Genomic DNA, 18,329 nt, shown 5'->3' with positions numbered 1-18,329 from the left:
ATTGTTGCTGTTGTTGTTGTTGTTTGTTTGTTTGTTTGTTTGTTTTTTGGGGTTTTTTTTTTTTGGGGGGGGGGGTAATGGATGCCACAAAAATAATGATTTGAATCTTATGTTTCTCTCATGTTGCCATATTCATTCTGTATTATATATTCTATGTAATATATCGTGGATATTGGTTAATGTCTATACCAGAAAAACAGTAGATTTTGCTTGATTTATATAAACCAGTCACTGAGTATATTTCATTGAGCTGATAATGAGATGGGTCACCATGACCACTGGTGTGAAGGTATTCTTTTACTTTGTAAACTCTCTTGTTCATTCCAAAGACTTTCGCAATGTGCAGTATAGTATCAAATCATCCAATTTTCGAATTTCTCCATGAACTCGATGAAGATGTCTGATAAGGGTACATTGCTGTGACATCTGGTATTGATCTAATGACAGTTTGAAAATATATTCTACTGTGTGAAATGTACACAAATGGGAAGATGTATGCCCTTTCATACTAAGCAAATTTCATTTGGTGCACCCACATAGACATGCAAAATCTTGTAATATGAAAGGTCTTGTCACTAGCTGCAGTGGCAGAATCTTGGTTTTGAAGTTTTGTTTTTTTGTTTGTTTTTTTTGTGGGCATATCCAAGTAATCTGAAGAAAAATAGTAGAAATATTATTATAAAACATACGACATATATTTAGATATTCTTTTTTGCCACATATTTGTAATTATGAATCAGTTCAAGTCAGCATGCATTTGCATTGCATAGTCCCTTTAAAGGGACTGTCTAGTACTGGTTGAGGTGGGGATTCATGTTTTGAACATTCCTAAGTGAGATAATGAGAAACCTCTTATGAAATATGAAAGAGCATGTAATTTTAAGAAGGATTCAACGTTTATTTGATGAAAATTGGTTTTCAAATGGCTGAGATATCCAAAAAAGTGATAATATTAAAAGGCGACAGGCCATGCCTTTTATTAGGATCTCTTTGTTTCACCTTGTTTTTGGATATCTAAGCCATTTCAAAACCGATTTTCATCAAATAAACTTTTGATACCCCTTAGCATTGCATGCTCTTTGACATCTCATAGAGTGGTTTCTGAATATCTCACAAAACGTTAAAAGCTAAATCCTCTCCTCAACCAGAAATGTTCACACCCTTTAAAGTGACAAAGTCTGTTCTCTCTCTTCATCCCGGTGTGAAGGTGTGGGTGCCTACGTGTCACCTGAAATGTCAGCAGCTGAATACTCACTCAGGGAGAAGCTTCCAGGGATGCCATACACGTGGTCGTCACGGGGACCGACGTAAGTTTCCATTCTCCGTCGTCACGAAGATGACGATGATTATTGTAACAATGATGATGATGAGGATGATTTTTGTAACAATGATAAGGATGTTGATGATGGCACTGATTGTAATTTTGGTGATGATGATAACGATGATTATTGTAACAACAGTGATGATGATGATGTTGATAACAGTGATAGTGATTTTGGTGATGGTGATGATGGTGTTGATAGTGGCAGTGGTGATAACGTTGCCATCAAAAGACAATGACAATACTGATAATGTTGGTGATAATTATGGTATTGATGACATCAGTGTAAGCAGACGTATACCCACATGTGTCAGTTACATGCTGTGTTTCCTGATAAGACACCATGTGTATACCCCAGTGGTTTACTCTTTTGCTGTGCAAATTGATAAAAAGCGTGTCAACATCTCAAAATATGTAACATGTCATTGTGTGTGGTTCTTGCGAAGAATAGGAGCAAATGCAAATTGGATTTCCTTCTGTTATATTGCATATGTAGTTATCTGTAACATCAGTTTTAAGAGATGATGATAGTGGTGATGTTTTAGTAGACAACTCAAGCCAAAATAAATGTGCTGGACTGAAGATTCTGTTGAATACTGTTCCATTTTGCTGGAATACATTGAAATTCTAATAATGCAAGTGACTTAATATCTGTCCAAATTTTCATATACTGGTACAATATCAGACCTTCAGTATAAGCCAGTTCGGGGTTCCACTTTGAGCATGAGCAGAAAAAGGTCATCTGTACCAGCAGAGCATGTTGGTTTTTTATTCACTGAGATAAGCATATGTGATGTAATGATTATTCAAGTGATCATTATGACTGGTGCTTGCCAGCACATCCACCTGACAGCAAAAGTGGTATTTGACAGTATCAATAGAAAAAGATTGTTAATACATTCAATGCAAAATAATGAAATGGATGCTTTCCAAAGTGCTAATTGATGAACCATTCTGGTCACCTGGTCTACGCAAGTTCATTCTTTGTTTGAACATGACTGATGAATTCCATAAATTGTTATGTCGGGTAAGCTGAAATACCTTCTCTCGCTTGAAAACTCGTGGAGTGCCTAATCAACTGACTAAGAAGAAAGGTCATTTGTACCGATGTGCCCATGAGTTAACCCCGAACTGGCTTATAGAGATTGAGTTGAATGTTTATTTTTTATTTTTTTTTGGGGGGGGGGGGGTGGGGTTCAGCATGTAGGATCTTTAACATCATAAAACCTGTAGCATCAAATTGTATGTTAAATTCAATCTGCACCTTTTCATGCATTTTTTTTTTCAAAGATGTGTGTGGTATACTTTTCTAAGGCATTGCATTGACTGTTTCTTTCTACATCTTTCAGGGTTGATGGCGCTCTAGGTGTAAGCATCAGTGCTCCAGGGGGCGCTATAACATCCGTACCGAATTGGACATTACGAGGGTCCCAGCTCATGAATGGAACGTCCATGTCCTCGCCGAATGCCTGCGGTAGTATAGGTGAGTGATAGGTTGCTCATTGGCATAGAGACTCCAAACCCAATCATCTCTTAACCCTAATCCCACTGGGTTTTTTGAGGGACTTGAGACCACCGGGGGGGCCTTTTTGGCCCCCTCTTCAGATCTCGGTCGTGGATTGTGCGATCCACGGGAAAATTTGCACTAAGGTAGAGGCCAGTGTAATCTACAGGACTGTATAGTTAGATTTTTCAAATTTTAATTTATGTATTTTATATAAATTTATGCTAATTTATGCAAAAATAATATTTTTTGCCTATAAATAAAAATATAAAGCTCCAAGACTTCTAATTTTTGGTGAGCATATTCTTTTCAATATCCTCAACAATAATACTGAAGCAAAAATTCGGCCTCATAATTATTTCTTATGTATTTTATTGTTTATTTAATTTCTTATGTATTTCTTTGTTTTTTACTCGAGGGGGGGGGGGGGCCAAAATGCCCCCCTGGTGGGAAAAGGGTTAAACTGGAGATTCTCTTGCCAGGATCCCCAAGAAGACTAGAGACTGATCCCACAAAAATGTGCACAATAGTATGAGCGCAAAGGGCACAATACAAGTGTAACACACAACGTCCCTTGAGGGCCCTGGAAGCTCTAGTACTGTAGATAGCCTGTGGTTCTATCTTAGCCATATTTTTTGACATGTCAAGTAAAATTGGGCAGGCGAAAGTCTAATTTAAGGTAGGAGAAATGCATCTTACACAGCTAGAGTGAGAGAAGTTCAACCTCAAGTGGAGAAGCAGGAGATTTTGTGAAAATGGCCACAAAACAAGAGAGATGGGCGTCTCTGTACATATGGTTGCAATGCTTGATCCTCACCTCAGATACCAATACATCAGAGACAATAATGTGTCTCTCTCTCAGTATAAGTAGCAATGTAGGCTAGTGGTGTTTCCCTCATATTCTTGTCTCTCCTTAGTAATATGTGAGAAGACATAGGAACTCAGGACTGATATTTCAGATACTGTCAAATTTACCCAGTAGAGCCAGTCAAGGGATAAGCACAAATAATCACTGAGAACAGGTGGCCACTAAAGACAGGTTATGATAATAACTGGCTCTAGCACATTTGAAAAGAAAAGAAAAAAAACAACAACAGAAAACTAAAATTGTCTGTGATAGTAACACTGCCCATCAATGTAATGAGCACAAGTGAGCAGCCATGATGAAAATGAGTTTGTTTTGTAAACAACCATGTTGGTTTTATAAGGGCCCTTCTGAGTTTAGGGCTTGTTTGATTTGAATTTCCTTTCTTTTCTTTCCTTTTTTTTTGTGCTAGTGTTGGTACTTCTCATGAGTCTCTCTGCTCATTATTTGCTGTCTCATACATCTAGCTTAATGCAATTGTTCAGATAAATAGTGTGCACAAGTTGTCATGTAATCTCTCTTACCATTGAAGGGCACCTTTATCGCTTTACTCTCTCTTTTTTTTCTTGGAGGGGGGGGGAGATGGGGGATGTTGTTCTTGTCTGTTGAATAGCTACTCGGCACAATTCATCATTGCCATGTACTCAACTGATATCTCCTATGCATGTATTACTCATGTCAGGTTTGATTCTGTCGGGGCTGAAAAAGCTGTCCATACCGTACACACCTCACAGCATACGTAGGGCCGTGGAGAACACGGCACAGGTCCTTGACAACGTGGAGCACTTCTCGCAGGGATATGGTTTAGTCCAGGTAAGTTTGTCCTTAGCTGTAAATGGCACCAAACACGAACTCGTATGTTTAGGAAGCAAGAAATCCTCACTCACGTGTACTGATATCTCATATCTGATATTTTTGTGGTGGAGCAGAGAAGAGTGGAAATGGACATTCCTTACATTTCGCATTTGTTTCTTAGTGAGTTATCAAGGCAAATTTTAGACATTTGAGTATAAGCATGCCTTATTCATGTATAAATGTGTAATAGTTTTGTGATGTGAGTACATAAATATTCAGATGCAATTGCAAACACCGGCAAGCCCTTTTTCTTTGATTGTATTACTCCTTTCTTTGAACATTCCTGAAAAACTTTGAAATTTCAGTCAACTTTGTGTCAAATGTTCTAGCAATTGAAACCATCAACAAATACTAATCGTAATCAGGAAAGTTTATTTCCATGTTGTTTGAAATTGCATTACTCACAAAAATGAAATTAATACTTTGTTGTAACCTTATGCTCTGTGTCTTTTTGCTTTTTTTAATAACTGTAATTTCAAACTCTTAACAAGGTTGTGATTGCTCGTAGTGGAAATCTTTCATCACAGTATAGCAAAAGCTGCATAGTCATATCAGTTTGATTGTAACATACATAATGGTAAATTCCTACATTCTTTTGTAAGGAGTGTGGATTTATCTGTTCATTTGGTTAGTATCAAAGGAATATTGAATGAAAGTGTATCGACCTCGTACTTTATGTTGTACACACACACAGGGGTCATCAAGGCATTTGAATACCTTCAGGAATATTCAAAATGTATCTATCAGTATTAATTTGCTTCATATCAAAGTAATCAGGTCATCAAGGCATTTGGATACCTTCAGGAATATTCAAAATGTATCTATCAGTATTAATTTGCTTCATATCAAAGTAATCAGGTCATCAAGGCATTTGGATACCTTCAGGAATATTCAAGATGCATCAAGCGGTATTTATTTACTTCATATCAAAGTGATATTAAATGACGTTATGTTGTACACACTTACACACTGCTTGTCAAGTCATTCAAATACCTTCAGGAATGTTCAAGATGTCTCTAGCAGTATTCATACCACTAGATACATTGCACATATTCAAGAGGTATGTAGCAGTATTCATTTGCTTTGGATCAAAGTAACCTAAAATGACTTTGTTTTGTGCACATGCAGGTTGTCAAGGCTTTTGAATACCTTCAGGAATATTCAAGATGCGAGACGCGCAACGTCAAATTCAACATATCGTTTGAGGGTGGGCGGGGCATCTACCTCAGGGAGACGTCTATTCTCAACAAGACGAGGGAGTGCAATGTGTCCATCGAGCCGGAGTTTGTGGAAACGGCAGGTGAGTTTGGGATGGGGGTAGAAGATGGGGGGAATGCATCGATTCGCGTCAGCGCAGAAACTAGGCGTACATGTGGAGAGCGCAGATAATCACTATAACAGATGCAGACAGATCCTACCTGCCGCCGTTTTAGGTTTTCAGAAATCGTGAGGGAATGCTAATCAGTCAATTCTGTCTGAATAGTACAGTACTGTCTATATCATGTGTAATGCAAGAAAGCACTGTGGTGTGGTAAGTTTCAGCCCACAGGGTTGACTTGCGTGATATTGACTATGAGCACCACCCCTACTTCCGGTGTGATATATTGTATTTCAAAATTATGACGATCAAGACGCTGTGCAGAAATAAAAGGTACCTTCAGTTAAAATAAAGACACCTCAGAAATGATTAAGCTTGTGAGGTCGACTAATATCGCTGGAGAACATCATGGACTTTATACTGTAAAATTGAAATGGCTTTATACGCTGTTGAGCATTGTGACATTGCAACAAAGATTTTGATACTGTGATAGCATATCACAATGACTGTAACAAACATGGTATGGCAAATTGCCCCAGAATCTCTGAATTTTGTAAAACCAGAAACATTCGCGGCTTGAAACTTTTGCGAATTGGAGACAACTGCCTTTTTTTTGTGGCATGAAACTGTCGCAAATTGCTACTGGCATTCAATGCATTTTGTAGACAAAACACTTTCGTGTGCCATCCAATTTAACAAATCTTGGCTCTTTCGAAATTTGCAAAAGCTTCATGCATTTAAAAATTTCTTGTTTTACAGTATAGTCACTGTAAGACTATTAAAGTCTGATGTTATGGAATATCACATCCAGTAGTATTTTAGCATGAAGTGAGACTCTTCTGCAAATGCCATTTGTTTTGTTTGTCACAGACCCGCAAGAAAAGATAGCATTCAGTCTCCACGTGGCGCTGGTCGTGGAGGCCCCCTGGGTGCAGGCGCCCTCACACCTTGTCATCATGAACACGTCGAGGTCGATATCGCTCAAGGTCGACCCCAGGGGTCTGCCAGAAGGGGCTCACTACACTGAGGTAAGGTCGTGTGCCTGCGAGTCATTTGGAACATATTGTTGCTTTGAGTAAGCCACAATATTTTCAGGTATATTATGCTATTTTTTTTATCTTTTATTTTATTTGTGTGTGTGTGTGTGTGTGTGTGTGTATGTATGTATTTATATTGTTTTGCATTATTATTGTCAGTGGGAAATGGTTATCATGAGGAAGAAAGGGGTCAAGTCATGGAGATATAAATGGCTTGAAGTGAAATATTCTTTGACTCTCTTGAAATCAATACCATACAGTTATGATTATCAGTCACATGTCTTCCTGAGAAAATATATGCTTTCGCCTGAGAAAATATATGCTTTCGCCTTGTCTGTAGATTTATTTTGGGTAATTCCATGCAAGTTACTGCAAAATCATATTTGCGGATAAAATATTCATCATAAAAGCACCTGCAAAATTTCACTTGAAATCGCATTGTATGTTGGTCATGAGAAAAGTTAAACTCCTCAAATATTTTGTGCTCTCCTTATTTCGATGTGTGCCAGATGTCAGGAATATATGTGACCCTGCACCACAAAACCAACAAAAAGTCACCAGACATGGAATTTTAGTTAGGGACAGATACTGAAAGAGCAGACTGTAAGCTTTAAAATTATGTATAACTCAATTCAAATGGACTCTCCTAACCTATCTAAGTACTGGAAAGAAAACACACACTCTGGAAAAGTGGGAACTGAGAAAAGAAAGAGCAGACTGTAAGCTTTAAAATTATGTATAACTCACAATAAACTGACACAACTCACAACTGAGAAAAGAGCCTCTGAAGTAAAGAGTCTATTCAAGTGCTTAATCCTTACCAAGCCGTGCTAGCTGTGCGGTGGAAGGGACAAAACATAGGATGTAAACCACCAGAGCAACAACAATGAAGAGATTATCAGATTAAGCTGAAATTCAGTATGTTCTATCAACACATTATGTTCATGATTAATGCCAATTTTCAAAGCGGTAGCTTTATCCGTTCACAAGTTATTAGACTTGAAAGTAAAGAGTGTGCAAAGGTTTTCAAGAAATGAAAAGGAGCCACGAATACCTACCTGATCATTCTACTCTCTTTCCAAAAAGGGTTGTAGAGAAACTGTTGAAAACACACTTTCCCATTCATGTTATGATCCCAAACTAAAGAATAGTGTAAAAGAAGGATAGCTCTTTCAGAAAACATGAAAAACTCAAGATTGACTCAGTTGACCCATTTGACCTTTCTTGAGTCCCCACGCAAAATCAGTGGGTGCGACTTTTTGTTTGTTTTGTGATGCACGGTCACATAATAATAAGCTCACTGTATTGTTTCATAATGATGCAATGTCTTTTTTGGACGTGAGATATAGGAAAGGTACCCAAAGTACTTAAAAAAAAAAAAGTGAGATATGCCTTGCTTACTCATTAGAATTAGGGAGGCAGTGTGGTGTCAAATTTACAGAAACCAGTTGTCCAATTATGAGGATTTTTCAAGAATATGGGCCAAAAAGAACTAATGTTACCAATAGTAGTGGTAGATCACATCATTTATCATAAAATCAAACGTCTGTGTCCCCACTGTGTTCAGGTGTGTGGGTACGATGTCAACGAACCGGGCAAGGGTCCCCTGTTCAGAATACCTGTCACCGTCCTCAAGCCACGTTCTCTGGAGGGCGAAATCGACGTGGAGTGGAGTGACGTTGAATTCAAGTCGGGCCAAGTGAAGCGCCATTTCGTCAAGGTGCCAGAGGGCTCAACGTGGGCAGGTAGGGCGAAAAAAAAAACCCAACAACATTGAAGGAGGATTTTTGTAGAATTTGTCATTGTTGCTGGTTTCCGTCAGGCGCTTGGTGCAGTTTCTCTGTCAATTTTTGCAAAATTTGTTATTTTCCTGTCCCTGTCAAGAACGTTGATAAGAAATAGTACTGCCACTGTATTGTCCATTAAGTGGCAAGACCTTGTATCCAAGTTGGCATAATGTAATCTCAAACAATGTTGTTACATAATTTCACATCAGCATTGATCTCATTTAGTGAAAGTGTTGCAAAAAAGAATAAGATTTTTCGTTTTTCTTGAAAATTCACGATATTGAGGTAAAAAGTCTTGTCATCCCAGGGATCATATGTGTCATTGTTGCCTGCAGTAATTATAAAATTAGATAGATTACACTGCCAAATATTTTGCAGTTAGTAGAACTTTCACAATATGAGTTCACTCTGCTTCTGCTAAATCATCCTTACGTATACTTCCGACCCCAAACAGAGGTCAGCATCATGTTGCTAGAGAAGGAGCAGTCCTCGCGGTTCGTCCTCCACGCCGTCCAGCTCCAGCCACAGACGGCCTACCGCAACAACGAGTTCTACAAGTTCCTGGCCCTGCAGGAGCAGTGCGAGGTCCAGCACTCCTTCGCCGTCCACCCGGGCCAGACCATGGAGTTCACCGTGGCCAAGTGGTGGGCCAGCCTGGGCAGGTCAAAGGTCAAGTACAGCCTGTCCTTCCATGGCCTGACGCCGAGCGAGAAGACAGTCGAGATGGTAGGTCCGCTCAACCCCTCCTGCCCCAGAACCTCGGCACCAGTGTTGTAGACCTTGAGAGTATCAATGACAGTATCTGATATGTTGACGGGTCTAGGGCAATTACCCCCTAGGCAATTACCCCAGACCCTTCCCCTGACCCTAACCCTAATCCTAAATCCTGAACCTAAACCTAACCCTAATCCTAAATCCTGAACCTAAACCTAGCCCTAACCTAAACTCTAACCCTAAACCTAACCCTAACACTAATCTTTACTCTAACTTTATCACTAACCAGTATTTAGCTGGGGGTAATTGCCCTCGTGGGTTAATTGCCCTGATACGATGTTGACAACCTCATCATTGGTCTGTCGACTTGTGTTTGTGAAGAGGAAATGCTCCTATATGAGTGAAAGTGTATTAGGGAAAAGAGAATTATTCAATAGATAAATCAATAAATCAGTCAAGCAATCATTTGATTTGTGGGTGAAAAAAAATAGATGAATATGTGACTGACTGAATCAACAAGTCAATGAATTCATGGTTGATCCTAATGGGATAGACAACAGTGATTATGTGCATGGGCATTAGCTTTTCAGCATAGCATGCCAAATTTGCATGCTTTTATTCCCTCAAGTCCGCAGGTATTTGAACATTAGCAAAGAATTTTACCAAATTGCCATGTGCCTGGCCTGGTCTAGCATCGATGGAAAGGCTTGAGATATATATTTCCATTTTAGTTTTAATAAAGCTGAGCTGTGTGTTCAAAGGCTATGCAACATTGTTATTTGTAAAAACAGCTTGACTTTATTCATATAAATTATAAATTTGCTCTCCCTTTTTTCCATTGACAGCATGCTGCAAATGGTGTGAGGAAACTCTTTGTCAAGTCCAATCTCAGGGTGGAAGAGCTCAGTCCCTCCATTTCCATCAAGAATTGTGTCCAACCCCTCAGGTAAATGGAACAGTCCATGCAGCTGCTTGTGCTTGTTATAGTTTGATTGGTATTCTGGACTCTACAGGCTACTAGTATTCTCAGAATCAGTCCCTGTTACCTGTTATCACAGTGATCTGGTCAGGTGTTGACAGACATTGACTGAAAACAAATATGTTGTAAATATGCACACATTATCTAGAGCTTTGCCATTATCTATTTAGAAATGCATCAATTATCATATTGATGTCTTTTATGGTGTCAGTGCACATTTGAATGATAGGACATCAGTAATGTATACCAAAACAAATACACTTTCAGCTGAGAATCAGAAAAATTGACCAGAGATGACAATGTTGTTTTAGAATTTTTCGTCTCTCAATATTTCATTCCCAGATCAAAGATGTATGACATACATTTGCTACATCCTCACTGTTATGTTTTCTTGTGTTTTGTTTTGTTTTATTTTTTTTTAATTCAGTATAGTTCTACTTGTAATACATCAGAAAACACAATGAATCTGATTATGTCTCTTTGTATTTGCTGATTTGAGAAACAGCAAGTAGAGCTTCCCATCGTAGGTGTACTTCCTGTGGATGTTTGCACTTTATTTGCTGTGAATTTTGAATTTGTCTGAGGGCATCCCATTCTTGCAAACTTAGATATACTGAGGTGCTTCATTTCACCAAAGAATATCAGACTGGGTTTGGGTGGAGAGGAAAGAGTTCAGTGGAGAAGTGTGATTCTCAGATTAGGATGAATCATCTCCATTGATTTTGAAGTTATATTGTATTTATGGTTGATTGTTTTTATTATAGCTTTTATAATAGCATTTGATTTCATAAAGTTTTAATGATTGTTGCCCTCCTTGCAGGCCAAATGACTGCGAGTTCCGTCCACTGGGTTCCAGAGATGTGCTACCAAAGGGCAGACAGATCTACGAGCTCATCCTTACGTACAATTTCCACCAGGTACTGGACGGTTTAAAAGTGTTTACTGAAGAAGACTATGCAGAGAGACTAAGCACTTTTAAACTCTGTGTCATAGAAAGGCATTTTTACCTGCTCCTTCGCATGGAGAATCAGTGGTGTACAGGCAACTTCAATTATAACAAAGTCCTTGGGACTGGCCAATTGTTTTTTGTTGTTGTTGTATTGTTATGCCTCCGCCATGAAGTGTTGCCGGAGGCATTATTATATACACTCTATAACAAATTTCATTATGGCTGAACAAATCAAGTATGTAAGGATATATGCAGATAATAATTTTAGGACCTGGATATTTTCTTTCTTGTAACAAACTTTACTTATAACTTTGTTTGCATTTTAGCACTTTTTCTGGACCATATTTTTGGGGGACAGGTGTTGCTTTCACCAGGTTTTTTCTTGGATACTTCTGCACTGAACGCCTGAGTGACTCTACTCTTTAAATTCCCTTTTCTCCCTTTTGTATGAAACTGCACCACGTAACTCTCTTATATTTCAATCACTTTTTGAATGGGTTCGGATGGTCCAATTTCAACAAGTTATAATTATATCATTTTAAAGTTTGGAACTCACTCTTTCAAACTGTGTAAAAATGTTGGAACTCATTTTGGCCTCCTTTTTGTGAATTTTAAGCCGAGTGGTCACAAATATGAAATGGAGCTCTTTTTCTGTGTGCTTGACAGAGCAAGACTTCAGAAATCACTCCCAACTGTCCACTCCTGAGTGATCTGCTCTACGAGTCGGAGTACGAGAGCCAACTCTGGATGCTGTTTGATGGCAACAAGCGCTACATGGGCTCGGGCGATGCCTACCCTCACCAGGTGAGCACGTCTGACATCTGACGGAGTCACCCTCTTTTAGCCAAAGCATCATGGAGTTTCCTCCAGCACAATGAGATTCGCTTTATTTTGAACAACAGCTTGGTTGTGATCCTCAATCCCATATCATTGTAAAGACGCTTGGAATTGGCTCATATTTGTTACGAATTGCTAATAATGTTGGGATATATTTGTATTTCATGATATTAATGTATTTGGAAAGAAGACAGCAGTGCAGATTTTGGGGTTGTCTCTTGTAAATTCAAGGTGCTAACATATTGGTGGAGGAAGTGTCACGCTGTAAATTTGTGCAATCTTATTCTGCTAATTTTTTTTAAATCAAAGTAGTCATGTAGATTTTGATCACGAAAGTGTTTCTCACAACAAAATCAAGTTGTTGAGCCCTCTAAATTTTCACTGCTGGTAAATTATGTAATGACTCGTCTGTGCTGTATTTCACATATGTAATAGATTCTGTTGTTATCAATATTTTTTTGAGTCAATCTTTAGCTGAAAAAATTGTTGCTAATTAGGACTTTAAAAAAAAATGTTTTAATAAAAGCAATGTTTAAAGAAGGACCAGTGTCTGTTATCCCCTTTCTTGTAATTCATCCCCTCCCTCTTTACTCTTCTTATTCCTCCTCCATCCTTACCTTCCTCCTCCCCTTCCTTTCTCCTCCCTCTTGCTCCACTCTCTTCCTAAACCTTCCTCCTCCTATCCACCCATTCCCTCTCAACCTCCTTTACCTGTCTCCTCCCTCCTTTTTCATTTATTCTCCCTTCCCCTTCTCTGTCTTCCCCTCTCTTTTCCCATTCCCTCTATCCCTCCCCTCTCAATCTTCCTCCCTCCTGCCTTCTCGTACCTCTCCTCTCCTTCATTCCCCATCTCTTTTCCCTCCTGTATCCTCCCTCTTCCCCTCTCCTCACCTCTCTCCCTCCTCCTCCTCCTCCTCTTCATCTTCATCTACTTCTTTCTCTTCCCTTCCCTCATCCTCCTCCATCAATTTCCTTCCCCTCCTTCTCTTCCTCCTCCTCCTCTTCCTTCTCCTCCTCCTCTTCCTTCTCTTCCTCCTCCTGTTTCTCATCCTCCTTCTCTCCCTCTACCTCCTCTTCCCCTCCCACACCCTCCATCCTTCTCCTTCTCCTCCTCTTCCTCTTCCTTCTCCTTCTCCTCTTCCTCTTCCTCCTCCTCTTCCTCCTCTATATCCTTCTCCTCCTCCCCCTCCCCCTCCTCCCCTCTTCCCCCCCCCTCTTCCCCAACCCCTTGTGACTCCAGTACACATTAAAGCTAGACAAGGGGGACTACACGCTGAGGCTCCAGGTCCGCCACGAGCGCAAGGAGATGCTGGACAAGCTACGAGACATGGTGCTCCTCATCGACCAGAAACTCTCCTCCAGTCTCTCTGTGGACGTCTACCAGACAGTGAACGGCGCCCTCGCCGGCAAGGCCAAGTTCGGCTCCACGGTGACGGTGTCCCGGGGCGGCTGCGTGCCCATCTTCATCCCGCCCATCCCCGACGACAAGCTCCCCAAGGGGGCCAGCCTGGGCCAAATCCTGACGGGCACGGTCACCTTCGCCAAGAGTGAGCTTGGCAAAAAAGTGAGTCATGCATTGTATTCATTCATTAACGTATAAGTGTCTGTGCAAAGATTTGTTTCACAAACACTTTCCCCCTCTGCGGAATTTTTCAAAATGAGGTTGCAAATTATGCAGGAATTTTTGACCTTGCATTCATCAAATTCCACACTTCTCAATTTTCATATTTCAAATTTGCACTTGACTGTGCATCCAAACCTTGAAATTCTTGAGAGTATTGTATCAACCTGTCATTTCCCTCTGAGAATTGATTTATTTTGTTACAGGGAACTCTTCGTTTTGTCTTACATTTTTTAATACTTTAATCCAATGTCAACATAGCTGTAGCAAAGCAGACATTTTAGGGATGAAAAATCATTACAATCGAAAACAAAAAATAGGAAAGCTAACGTCAGAAAAATGATCATGGACATGTTTTGTCAGCAATCCATTGAATTTGTGTGAGAAGACATTCACTTTTAGTCTTTGACATTGCAATGTATCAGTTTAGAATGATGTGACAGTTCAGGGTATATTAAATCACTTAAAAGCAGAGGTGTGAGGAGGAAAAGCCCTCGTCTGCAGGACGGAGACAATTTCATTGTTTGAGAGAGAGCCTGTTTCATTATCCCTGAAAGAAGAATCCATCGTAATTTACATAACCACTGAAGCGTTCTCCCGACAAACAGTGATTTGTTGCTCTGCGTGTTAGATCCATATCCTTCCAATGCTCCCAAGAAATTCATGGTGCCCTGTGATTTCATCCAAATGATATTTTGACAGACCAAATTGTTGTTTAGGGGTAACGTGTGTCAGGTCTGACTAAGAAGGTGCACGTATGCAGTGGTCTGTAATTCTGACCATGATGCAGGCCAACTGAACCAATCACTCATCCTGGCTTGTAGCCAGTTTCTTGCGATCAGCTAGAGAAATCTAATAACCACATGGCAAATTTATACAAAATGTGACTTTATGGGTCTCATGACACTGGGAAAGCACTCATACAACTCACATATATATCATTTCAGATCTGACAAGTTTGAGTCATGGTTCAAATATCTTCATTCCGTTTACAATTAAGGAGCACTCTTCAGATGTACCCAGTCAGATCTTAACAAAAATATAGTATCCCTTTGCTCGAGTGGACATTTGGGCATTTAGGCATTTGGGCATTTGGGCAAGGACTCCATGTTTAGCATGTTTTTCACCGGCAAGTGTCCATTCATTCTACTTGCCCAAAAGTGAGTTTTCAGTTGCCCTTGGCAAGTGGGAAGAAGGTCAGAAAGTTTCATCGTCAAAGTGATCCTTGAGGAAGATTTCACTGTGCCATCACAAGTTTTTCTCATGAGTGGAAGGGAAATTTTTGCTTCAGCGTTTTCATATTTGAGTATGTTGAATATATGTGACATTGAGTAAAGCAATGGAGATAGTTTTATTTTGGTCTGTCTTTGGCACTGTTAGCCACATAAAGAGAGTACAACTTTTGAAAGGACCTTCATTCGTAGGAGATTTTATCTGCAAAGGGAGTAAACCATGTAAAATTTGATGCCTAATCTGTAGCAGATGAATCCATAACACTGTAACTTGGCAGCTCATCTTGACAATATCAAAGTTCATTTTGCAAAAAAAAATTGGAAATTTGCAGTAACTCTTGGATGAACCACCTGTGACTTTGTGAAATGTCTGTCAACTGTCTGGTTTGATGTACAGTTCTTGTTTGCTGTACATGGTTCTCTTGTCAAGTGATGTGTAACTGTGCACAGCTCATGACAAATGCCTTCTGAATATCTGTATGTGTGTAGCTTACCTGGTACAAGGTCCCCCAAACTTGTCAGAGCAATTTTCCTTAAGCCCGAAAAATAAATGCTTGCACCTTATATACGGAATGTGTGTTTGAGTGTGCGTGTTTAAGTGTGTGTGTATGTGTGCGTGTGTGTGTGTGTGTGTGTTGTATGTTTGTGTATGAGATAGTGTGTTACCGTCTGTTGTTGCTGTTGTTGTTTAACTGATCGGGTCTTCACCCCTAACAGCGTGTGGTTATTGTACCTTCTTTAACTGATATGATCATTCTCATCAACACTATGAACAACAAAAATGTTTTCTCACCGCTGTCTTATTATTTCCCCTATATCCTTCACTTCCATTTGTTTGATGTCCTGTCAAAAATTTCAATGGAAGTGAGGAAAGCTACTGTAGGCCTGGAGTATGTGCACGACTATGATGTTTAGGCAATCTTGTGTAATCAGTGACAGTGGCAGCATTAATATGCACCTGTTTTCTTCAGATATGAGCAAGTGCAGAAATGATGGTACTTGGTAGTTTGCACTGAAACTGTATCAGAAAATTGCCATTTCGCCATTTTGGAAAGCTTGGTGTGCACTTGATAGTGAATTGCCCATAAATATTTTTCCAGAGATTGGGCAGCAGATTAAAAAAAAGGAAGACCAGGAAGATGTGTTCATGAAAAACATGACTTAAGCTGGAGTAGATTCCACTTGTGATTCTTTGAAGAGTTTGTTTTCTTTTGCCATTTTCATGCTGAAGTGAATCTTTATTATTTCCACACTGGGTTTTATTCATAAAGGAAAGATCAAACAACATTTGATGTGGGTGTAAAGCACTTTCATTCATCCAGAATAGCTCTGATGCAAACAGTTGTGTGTTACTATAAAGGAGGAACTGTATCATTGACTAAGAATCACATTTCGGCATTAGTGGCCATTTATTTTCAAATTACGCTATGTTTTAATGACTGCTAGAGTAATTCTCGTGTGGAAAATTGTATTAAAGGAAGAAGTGGAGTTCTTTCTCAATGTGTTGCCATTTGGTGGTGTTTGTTTTTCAAGCCGTCTGTGGGTCCCTGCCAAGTTGGTGTTGATGTCCCCGTCCTCTCAGCTGTTTCATGTTTCTGCACCATTGTTACCTCAGCAAATACTAGCTTCCTTTGAGAGCAGACTTTCACATGTGATGTGATAGCAAAAAAAAAAGTTAACAAAATGTAATGCTGCTAGCAATTTTTCTTCCTGATTTTGCCCCAAGGAGAACATTCTAGACATTATATCAACAAACTGAGAATTTCCTGTGTTAAAACAATTTCATAATGACATTGATTGTCTGTATGAAAGATACTTGATGTCAAATGTTTTATCGGTGCTTTGGTAGAGTTATAGTTAAGACTTTTTCCCCATAGATACAGTGGAAATTTAGATAGATTGATATTTCATTTTCCAGTTGATGTCTTATTCACTACTCAAACCATAGCATACATTAGAGTAATTGCAGATGACAATACATATCGATTAAAGTAGGTTGATATTTGGCTTGGTAAATCATGCATTAATGTTTTTATTGCCTATGTGAACTTGTAATGGAAATTAATGTAAGAGAATAAATCAAAATATAAGTATAGATAGATAGATATAATTCATTCCTGTAGTTTGTTTTGGAAAAGATTATGTCTACATGATACTGAATCTGTCCTCTCTTTTTTGATCTTTGGTAAAAGTGGCAATCACAGAGCTGCCAAGTTTTTCTGAGTCTGCAAGAAGCTTCCTGAAAACCTAAGAATCTCTTCATATCCAGATAAGAGAATTCAAACATACATCTCCTTGATTCGCGAGACTCGGTTTTGCTCATTGAGACTCCTACAACACACAAGCTTCTCCCTGATTAGCTGTTTGGAATCTGTGATCTCCCTGATTTTGATAGCTGAATGTTGGCAACCCTACAATCAGAAGTTGCAAACTGTTGAAGAACTCCTTTCATTGTAGCTCAAACTAACAATATCTTTTGTAGAGATGTCAGTAAGCAGTCATGACAAATGAGACACCAGGTAAATGAAACTCTCTTACTTTAAAGGCCATAACTGTCAATAACATTTACCCAAGGTATTTATTCTGTCTTTGTTTGATGTATGTTCTGCTGTATCTGTTGATACTTTGTGTTGATTCGTGAATGCAGGCTCCTGATAAATGTGACTGCATTCAGTGACTTTGTAATATATTTCTTCCTTCTTTTTTTTGTGATAAGCCAGCAGAAATGTGTGTTGAGAGGGATGGAATATATTGAAATGGGTTTGACATGCCACAAGAACATTCTTTCATTTTGATTTCAATATGATATACCATGTAGCACGGTGGTCCTTTTGTCCTTATGTTAACCCTATTTTCTCTCTCTTTGTCACTTCTATATATGTACCATATATATTTGTATATCTCTCCACTTCTTTTCTCTTTCTCTTTCAATTTTCTCTATATCTATTTTCTTCTCACTCTTACTCCCACTTTTTTTTCCTAGTCTATCTTGTATTCCTTCTATCCTGTCCATTTGTCTATTTGTCAATATGTCTAATTGTCTCTCGATATCCCTATCTCTCTCTCTCCTGCTATATATTCTCTTCTGCTATATATTCTCTCCTGCTATATATTCTCTTCTGCTATATATTCTCTCCTGCTATATATTCTCTATCTTGTTCTGCTCATCTATTCCTGCACTGTTGTCCATCCTGTTGAGCTATGCATCCAAATCGCTTGCTCTGTTTGCTCATTAATCAATTCAGGTATATCCACCTGCCCAGTTGACTCTATCCTGTGCATCTTTGTTATGTCTACTTTCTTTGGTTCT

At 39.1% G+C, this 18,329-nt stretch overlaps 1 protein-coding gene across 1 annotated transcript in view; it reads left to right on the top strand.

Annotated features, from left to right (window-relative positions):
* LOC139734436 (tripeptidyl-peptidase 2-like) overlaps positions 1–18,329 on the top strand; it is a 45,141-nt gene that overhangs the window by 8,973 nt on the left and 17,839 nt on the right. Inside the window, exons 9-19 of the mRNA XM_071645221.1 lie at positions 1,208–1,307; positions 2,671–2,804; positions 4,373–4,503; positions 5,674–5,845; positions 6,734–6,891; positions 8,468–8,645; positions 9,142–9,413; positions 10,247–10,347; positions 11,201–11,297; positions 11,996–12,133; positions 13,407–13,730. Of these exons, the coding sequence (XP_071501322.1) occupies positions 1,208–1,307; positions 2,671–2,804; positions 4,373–4,503; positions 5,674–5,845; positions 6,734–6,891; positions 8,468–8,645; positions 9,142–9,413; positions 10,247–10,347; positions 11,201–11,297; positions 11,996–12,133; positions 13,407–13,730 (1,805 nt within the window). The remainder of the gene's footprint in view (positions 1–1,207; positions 1,308–2,670; positions 2,805–4,372; positions 4,504–5,673; positions 5,846–6,733; positions 6,892–8,467; positions 8,646–9,141; positions 9,414–10,246; positions 10,348–11,200; positions 11,298–11,995; positions 12,134–13,406; positions 13,731–18,329) is intronic.

Source organism: Diadema antillarum, unplaced genomic scaffold (assembly GCF_040938485.1).
Source record: "Diadema antillarum isolate AM-2024a unplaced genomic scaffold, OU_Dant_1.0 seq00000526_RagTag, whole genome shotgun sequence".
NCBI classification, from domain to species: Eukaryota; Metazoa; Echinodermata; class Echinoidea; order Diadematoida; family Diadematidae; genus Diadema; species Diadema antillarum.
Note: the sequence above shows the minus strand (reverse complement) of the source record. Positions and strands in the feature narration are given on the sequence as shown.